This window comes from Canis lupus, chromosome 27 (assembly GCF_003254725.2).
Source record: "Canis lupus dingo isolate Sandy chromosome 27, ASM325472v2, whole genome shotgun sequence".
Taxonomy (NCBI): Eukaryota; Metazoa; Chordata; class Mammalia; order Carnivora; family Canidae; genus Canis; species Canis lupus.
In genome coordinates, this window is record NC_064269.1 from 1,095,824 (window position 1) to 1,103,975 (window position 8,152).

Here is an 8,152-nt window from a genome sequence, read left to right on the forward strand (position 1 = left end):
ATGGCTGTGCTGAGGTGTGCAGGGGGTGGGAGGAATCCAAAGGCAATTAGCCTTATGGGGTGTGAGGTGTAATGGAAACCTGAGAGGTAGGACACAGAAATATACCGAGATGCGGAACAAGATCAAAATCAGGAGGGGGACAGCTCTGGACATTGTTCTGACCTGGGGAGGTAGGAGGGTGCAGCCATGGGATTAGGAATGTTGGAGGGAGGTGTTGCGGACAGATGATTGGAGGGGGAGGATCGGGAGGGATGGGAGGCTATGGGCTAGGTAGGGCTAGGTAGGCTGAACCGCGGTGGAGGGGGGGGAGCAGTCAAGTGGGAGAGGCAGGGATGGAGACTTAAGCTGGGGCAGTGGCGGGAGACGCAACAGTCTTCAAGCATCACTAAAGAGTTGTTGGGGGATCCCAGAAGTGCCCCTGGGGATGTTCTAGACACCTGCTTGGGGGGCTGCCAAGGAGAGGTCTCCTGTCCGTGGGGCAGCAGAAGGACCAGAAACGGGTCTCTAACCATTGGTAAAGCCCTCAGGTGCGCTTCGAGACGAGGGTGGTTAAAGTCTCTCTCTCTCTCTTTTTTTTTTTTTTTTTTAAGATTTTATTTATTCATGATAGACACAGAGAGAGAAGCAGAGACACAGGCAGAGGGAGAAGCAGGCTCCGTGCAGCGAGCCCGACGCAGGACTCGATCCCAGGACTTGGGGTCACGCCCTGGGCCAAAGGCAGGCGCCAAACCGCTGAGCCACCCGGGGATCCCCGGTTAAGTCTCTCTTTTTTTTTTTTTTTTGTTTGTTTTCGGTTAAAATCTCTTGATTCTTGGTCCCGTTGGCTACAGTCTCGATGCACTTTTGGAAGGGCCTTGCCCTCCGGGGCTGGAAGCCAGGGCCTCCGAGCCTTCCTGGGCCTGCGCTCTCTTAGGCTTCCCGGCTTCCGGCCCGACGTAGCGGATGAACTACAATCCCCAGAGTCACTTAGGCCCCGTGCAGCACGCCTTCCGGGGATGGGAGTGTTTCCGGCGGAAGTGGCCGCGGCCGCGCCAATCGCCTTCGCCGAACAAAGCCGACTACGACTCCCAGTGTCCTCCGCGCCCGGGGGCGGGGAAGGGAACCGGAAGCCGGATGGAGAGCGGAACCTGGTGAGGAAGTGGGAGCCGGGGGTCGGGGGTCCCGGGGGTGGCGTCGCGCTTCGGCGCCGCTTGCTGCCTCGGGGGTTGGCGGCGGCGGAGGGGGCGCCGCGGAGGGGCCTTCCCGGCGGGCGAGCCACGGCGTGGGCAGCCCCGCCCCGGTGCCCCGAGTCGCGCTCCGGCCCTGCGCGCTGGCGACGCCCCCGCACGGACCTCGTGTCGGCGTTCAAGGCTCCGGGCCTCGCGCGCCGCGCCGGGCTTCAGGCTCCTCCGGTTCCCGCCGGGGCCCCGCGCGCCTGGCCTGTGCCGTTCGTCCTGGGCTTCTCGCCCGTCCGGAGGCGCCTGCGGTGCCGACCATGGAACGGACCCGTTGAAACAAACAAACAAACAAAAAACCAGACGAGGTAACAGTTGTTGTAGGTGGATGGAACTTGTGATTTTCGTTCTATAGAGAGCAGAGGTAAAGGCTTGGCGGGAGAGGAGCGCAGAGGTGAGAGCAGGAGTAGAAGTGGATTCAGGGGCCGCCCGGACTGCGTCTCGCTCTCGCGGGGGCCCTGGAACCCGAGCCCCACACAGCCTTGCCGTCTGCAGCGCAGGTCGCTAAAGGTCAGAGGCGGGCTCAGCCTAGGACGAGAGCAGTCCCGGGGCTGGGGCAGCCCGGGCACCGACCTTGGCACTCGCCGGGAGAGGCAGAGCGGCCGAGACCTGGGAGTCCTCCAGGCCCCTTCTCGGCCCTCCCGGAGCCCCGGCGGCTCTGCTTAGCCGTCTGGACAGAGCAGCAGACTTCGCAGATCAGCCCCGAGAAGGCTTTCCTAAGACCGGCCCTGACGTTTTTTTTATTCTCTCCCACTTCCCCTAGGTTCGGATCCGAGAACGGGTTGATGGCTCAAGCTCCTCCGTCCGCACGAGGGTCCCACCTGGGAGAAGATCCCGGCCCTAGGGGAGGCCCAGACACGATGGAGATCCACCCAGAGCCCGGGAAACCCTCAGACGACCAGAGTGCCAAGTGGGCAGCTGAGCCTTGAGTGAGCTCGGGCTCTAGAGTGCGTCAGGAAGGACTCCTTGGCAGAAGGTACTGTTTTTTTTTTTTTTTTTTTTTTAATGATTTTATTTATTTATGAGAGACACAGAGAGAGGCAGAGACACAAGCAGAGGGAGAAGGAGGCTCCACGCAGGGAGCCTGATGCAGGACTCGATCCCAGGACCCCGGGGTCACGCCCTGGGCCAAAGGCAGCCGCTCAACCGCTGAGCTCCCCCAGGCATCCTGGTAGAAGGTAGTTTTAAACAGGACTGGAAAAGGTAGGATGGACAGAGCGAGCAGGTGTTTGTTGGCTCCCTAATAAAAGGTACGACCTTGAAGATACAAAGGGAAGTTGAACAGGCTTCTGATCTGTCAAGTCGAGGCAGGGAGGCGAGGTGGTGTTCAGCCTGCATCAACCATGAGGATCACCTGAGGTCTCACAGCAGACCCACTCGCGCGTGCGGCACATGCCACCGTGTCCTAAGGGGGAAGGCGTTCCCCGTGGGATCATTGGAGCTGCGTCTCCAAGGGTGGGCATGGCTTGGGTGTATGGAGAGGCGGGGGAGTCACAGTCCCGGTTGACTCCAGGAATGTGTTTGGTTGGGTTTGAAGAAATGGCAGGTGCCAAGTTTGGGGACTTGGAGTAGGAAAAGCATTTTGAAAGCGCAAGTGGAATGCTCAGGCTGGAACACTGGGTTTGGCCGGGAGTTGTGAGGAGGAGGACTGGAAGGCATGGTCTGTGTAGACGATACAGCTTGCTGGAGTGCTCCCTCTGCCTCCTCCCCCCTCTTCTCTCTCCTGCTTCTCTACTCTCCCCCCAACCCCCACTTGCATGTAACATCTCATTCCATCCCTCACATTACTGTTATTGAGTGGATATTATCATTATTTAAAGATTTTATTTATTCACGAGAGGCAGAGGGAGAAGCAGGCTCCACACGGGGAGTCCGATGCGGGACTCGATCCCGAGTCTCCAGGATCAGGCTGTGGGCTGAAGGCGGCGCTACACTGCTGAGCCAGCCCCCGCCCTGGGCTGCCCTTGAGTGGATATTATTCCTAGTATTTAGATGAGAAAACCTGAGGCTCTGGCCACGGTTACATAGCTTGTAAGGGGCTGTCCTAAGTCCGGTAATCATCCTGCTGGCTGCTGAGAACTCTTGCATGTGGGCAAGAAGCTGGGCTGGGCCTGAGGGGGTTGTTGGAAGAGCAGGGCGGCTGACTGAACCGCCTCGGGCAGGATGAGGAGAGTGGTTAAGAGCCTAGCCTCGAGTTGGGTAGTTTGGGTTCAAATCCCAGCTTCATTACTTGCTAACTGCGTGACCCTGGGCAAGTTGCTTGATCTTTCTAAGCCTCAGTCTTCTCACCTGTAACATGGGAGCAATAATCCTTGCCTCATGGGGTTGTTACGAGGATCAATGAGGTGTAGCTGGCACAGAGCAATTGCTCACCACCTGGAAGCAATTGTAATTAGCCTTCTGTAATTAGTCTCTGGGCTCTGGCTGTGCACCTGCATCTCATTCTTCAGCACATTGGTTTCCAGGACACAGCCCGTCCTGGCCGAGCTTGTTTCATTAAGGATGACATTAGAGTGCTGAGAGTTTGCCACCAGTAAATGTGTATTGAAAACCTCCCATGTGCTTGCCATGGCCTTGGAACTAGTGATTCAAGGCTTACGCCTGATGGAAAGGAGGTTTGGAGTGGGGGCTGGTGGGCCGTTCTCACCAGGTGACATAATAGGAGGAGGGACACTTGAGGAAGCGGGAAGTGGAAGGGGCCTTCACTAGCAAGAACTGAGATGAGCGCAGCCAAACCTAGAGGGTGGAGGGTGACTGATGGTCTCCTCTGAGCCCAGGAGAGGGTAGCCCTGGCCAGCCTGGATCCCTCTCACTCTACAGCTGAGGGCTGATGGAGCCTCTGTCCGTCTCTTTTCCAGGTGACAGTCACGTGGCTGTGCCCTAGGCTTATCCAGTGGGGCCCCTCCATGAACCTGCAGGTGCCCTGATGGAGCCCCAGCCTTGCCTTCGAAGCTTGGCTGAGGGCTTCCTGGCGGAGGAGCTGCGGCTCAATAATGAACTGAGCCAACTGCAGTTCTCAGAGCCTGTGGGCATCATCTACAATCCTTTGGAGTATGCGTGGGAGCCACACCACAGCTACGTGACCCGCTACTGCCGGGGCCCCAAGGAAGTGCTCTTCCTGGGCATGAACCCCGGGCCCTTTGGCATGGCTCAGACTGGGGTAAAGGGCTTGGCTTCCCCTGGTGGGTGGAGTGGGAGGCTCCCAGGTGGGTGTGGGCTGTGTGCTGCGGGGAGGAGCATGTGCACGCCTGTGGACATGTTTGGGTACCGGCCCCCTGGTCCCCCCCCCCCCCCCCCCCATACACATGCTGGCTCCTGCGGTCGCAGACACTCTCCTGGCCTTGCCGCCCATAGCTAACCGAGCACATTAACGGTAGTTCCGTTTCCCCTGTGAGCCGTCCTCTAATTGCCTCTGCGAGCTCTTCCTTCCGCCAGCCCCATCCTTACCTTGCCTTGCCGGATCTGCTCTGCCTACAGTGTGGTTGGGGTCGGGAGAGGGACCAGGAGTACTGGGTCCTCAGGGGGCTGGTTGACAGGCGAGGCCTTCAGCCCACCCGCTTCTGTTTCTTAGCTGAGGAGGGGTTCAAAACAGCGGGCTCTGAGGCCTGCCTGCTTCCCTTTCAGATGGCAGGATGAGTGAATGCCCTCAGTGGGGATGCTGGGCCATGGGGGAGGGGGAGAGGCTTCAGGGCAGGAGGCTCAATCGCTTTTATTGACCCCAACTGGGGGATGAAAGGTGATCAATGATGATCGATGGAAGTGACGGCCTGAGGCTCGGGGCTGAGAGGGCACCCAGAGAGCAGTGGTCAGTCCTGTCCTTGTGGCTCCTCTAACCCCGGCTGTCTGCCTATCTCAGACCGTCTGTCTGTCCCCAGTACTACGCATCACAGCCTGTGTAGGGCTGGATATTCCCATGTACCCTCTGTACTTGGTCCCAAAGGCAAATGGGGGTAGAAGCAGCAAATAGATCCTCTGCACCACAGTCCACAATGAAAAATTGGAGAAAGATGGGCAGGATCAAACCAGAGGGCCAGAATCTTTGTCTCAGGCCTTTGGGTGAAGGGGTTGGGGGTGGGGTGTCCAGGCTGGATCTTCACAGAGGGTGTAGAGGGCTCAGCGGGTCCAGAACGCAGGCGACGTCTCCAGACTGAAACCCTCCTGTCTCTCCTTCCCGGCAGGTGCCCTTCGGGGAAGTGAACGTAGTCCGGGACTGGTTGGGTATTGGGGGGACTGTGTCGACCCCGGCCCAAGAGCACCCGAAGCGCCCAGTGCTGGGACTGGAGTGCCCTCAGTCAGAGGTGAGCGGTGCCCGGTTCTGGGGCTTTTTCCAGAACCTCTGTGGACAGCCCGAGGTCTTCTTCCGTCACTGTTTTGTCCACAATCTATGTCCTCTGCTCTTCTTGGACCCCAACGGGCGCAACCTCACCCCCGCCGAGCTGCCGGCCAAGCAGCGAGAGCAGCTTCTTAGGGTCTGTGACGCAGCGCTCTTCCGGCAGGTGCAGCTGCTGGAGGTGCGGCTGGTGGTGGGCGTGGGGCGGCTGGCGGAGCAGCGGGCGCGGAGGGCGCTGGCCGGCCTGCTGCCCGAGGTCAGGGTGGAGTGGCTCCTGCACCCCTCCCCCCGGAGCCCGCAGGCCAACAGGGGCTGGGAGGCAGCGGCCAAGGACAGACTGAGTGAGCTGGGGCTGCTGCCGCTGCTCACGAGGTGAGGGCCCCTGCGGCCCCACGTCACCCGGGAGCCGGCAGAGGACCGCAGGCCCCGGGCCGGAGCAGCCAGGCCCCTGGGCTCCCTGCTTGCTGGGACCTGCCGCCGCAGGTTTGACACTACTGCTTGCTCCCCCTTCCTTTGAGCGTTGTTGCCTCTGGTCCTGTGGTAAGAGCGGCACGGGGACTTGGCATCTGCTCACCTCACGGGTTCCTCGGGCGCCTCTGGTCGGTGACGGTGGCCTGAACAGTGACCTGTGGAGCCGTCTTTGCTGTGATGGAGACCCTGCCAGGACCCCCACCCGTCCTCACAGAACAGCCTCCTTCAAGCTGAGCCTCTTCCTCCGAGGGGCCGGAACAAAGCGAAAGACACGGATGTGAAGAGCGAACTTCTTACGGGAGACTGAGGCTGGATCAGAGGAAGAATTCAGCGTGGCGGGAGCCACGGGGCGGGCGGGCGGACACGGACCAGAAGACCTGGATTTTCATCTCGGCTTTGAGACTTTATAACTTTGGATAAACTGAGGAACCTCTCCAAGCTGAGGATCCTCGTCTGTAAGAGGGGGATCCCCGCTCCGTGGCGTTGGTGGGGATTAAGTGAGAAAACACTTGGAAGTGCCTTGGCGCAGTGCCTGGTGGGTGGGTGCTCCTTACACCTCTTGCTTTCTTGCCTCTTGGTGGGGGCATCACTACACCGCACTACAGAGGGCGCCCCCCACCCTGAAGCTCTTGCTGGGTGAGGGGCAGATCCTCCCCCTACCAGGGGTGGACCAATAACTATGAAAAACCCAGCCTCTGGTTTTTCAGCCCAAGCATTAAAAACTCCTCAACCTGGGCAGCTGGGTGGCTTGGTTCAGCGGCTGCCTTCAGCTCAGGTCGTGATCTTGGGCTCCCCACTCAATGGGGAGCCTGCTTCTCCTTTCTTTGCCCCTCTCTCTTCTCTCTCTCTCTCATAAATAAAATCTTTAAAAGAAAAAACCCAGCTCCTAAACCCTTTTGTGTTGTCGTTTTCCCCCCTCCTGCACGTCTGGGATGGAAGTGGTAGCTTAGTTTTTCCCTTCTCTTACCTCTACTCCGTGTGCAAAGAGTTCCCCTGGGTATCTGGGGAGATGACGTAAACAGGCCTCTGATTGTTTTACCAGAGCCTAAGGGGCTCCGTGGGTCTGTCTGCTACTGGGGCCCTGTGGGGAGCAGGTGATGGGTGGATGGAGCCTGCGGTCTCCACCTAACTCATTTCTTAGGTCTGCTGGATGACTGGTTGGCGTGCCCTAAAACGGGGCTGGGAAGGTGAAGCAAACTGGTAATAGAGTGGGTCTTGGGACCCTCGTAATGAGGAACACATGGTTGGACTCCAGCTCCCAAGACAGGTCATCTTCAGCTTTCAGAATTCATAAGACTTTTAGTATAGGGGTGCCTGGCTGGCTCAGAGGAGCCTGAGACTGTAGATCTTGGGGTTTTGAGCTGGAGCCCCATGTGGGGTGTAGAAAAATATAAAAAGACTTTTTTTACTGTAAGTGTCCCCCATTTGTATAATAAAGAACTTGACTGGCTTTTGTCCTTGGTTCTTGGGAGGGAGTCTCTAAACTCTTGGAATTTCCCAAGTGATAGGAGTGTCTTTGTCGTTCACGGCAGGGGTGGGGGCCAGACCACACACCTGAGTGTGCTGACATTGGCTCTGGAGGAGGACTAGGACGACGCCAGAAAAGGCCAACCGTTTGATGAGCGGGTTGGGGCTCAGAGCCAGGTGGTATCAGCCCGAAGTGTGTGGGGTGGGGGAGGCAGGAGATTGAATTCCCCCATGTGGTCAGTGGTTTCAGTTGATAATACGCAATGAGAAACCCTAATGAAAATTGGACACGCAACCAGCCAGCGTGCATCTGTTGTGGCAGCCCGGGGGGCTCAGCGGTTTAGCACCACCTTCGGCCCCGGGGCTTGATCCTGGAGTCCCAGGATAGAGTCCTGCGTGGGGCTCCCTGCATGGAGCCTGCTTCTCCCTCTGCCTGTGTCTCTGCCTCTCTCTGTGTCTCTCATGAATAAATAAAATCTTAAAAAAAAAAAAAATGGCTTCAGTGAGCCTGTCGAACACAATGGCTGCAACAGCAGGGTGCTGTGTCCTTCCGGACGATACTAGAAGCTGGGTTTGGAGCCCTCTCAGCCCCTGCCCCTCGTATGTCTCGCTGGTCCTGGTTTGCATCCTGTGTGATGAAGCTGTGGTTCTAAGCGCAGAGTTCTGTGAG

The 8,152-nt window shown here is 58.4% G+C and overlaps 1 protein-coding gene across 4 annotated transcripts; it reads left to right on the forward strand.

Moving 5' to 3' along the window:
• Window positions 1–815: 815 nt before the first annotated feature.
• Window positions 816–7,465, forward strand: SMUG1 (single-strand-selective monofunctional uracil-DNA glycosylase 1). Of its 4 annotated transcripts, XM_035707301.2 has the most exons (5): window positions 816–1,130; window positions 1,978–2,190; window positions 4,073–4,374; window positions 5,393–5,512; window positions 5,711–7,465. In XM_035707301.2, exons 3-5 carry the CDS (start codon window positions 4,141–4,143, stop codon window positions 5,918–5,920), a joined length of 564 nt encoding a protein of 187 aa, XP_035563194.1. In that variant the 5' UTR covers window positions 816–1,130; window positions 1,978–2,190; window positions 4,073–4,140; the 3' UTR covers window positions 5,921–7,465. The 4 variants fall into 4 exon arrangements, with proteins under 4 accessions (XP_035563194.1, XP_025314487.1, XP_025314486.1 ...); XM_025458702.3 differs by having other exon boundaries at window positions 819–1,130; window positions 5,393–7,465; XM_025458701.3 differs by lacking the exon at window positions 816–1,130 and adding an exon at window positions 1,249–1,522 and having other exon boundaries at window positions 5,393–7,465.
• Window positions 7,466–8,152: the final 687 nt, after the last annotated feature.

Bases quoted from the DNA above. Each gene is read 5' to 3' on its own strand.
- SMUG1 (XM_025458702.3), top strand. From the start codon at position 4,141: ATGGAGCCCCAGCCTTGCCTTCGAAGCTTGGCTGAGGGCTTCCTGGCG. The intron at 4,375-5,392 runs GTAAAGGGCTTG...CCTTCCCGGCAG, and splicing joins TTGGCATGGCTCAGACTGGG to GTGCCCTTCGGGGAAGTGAA.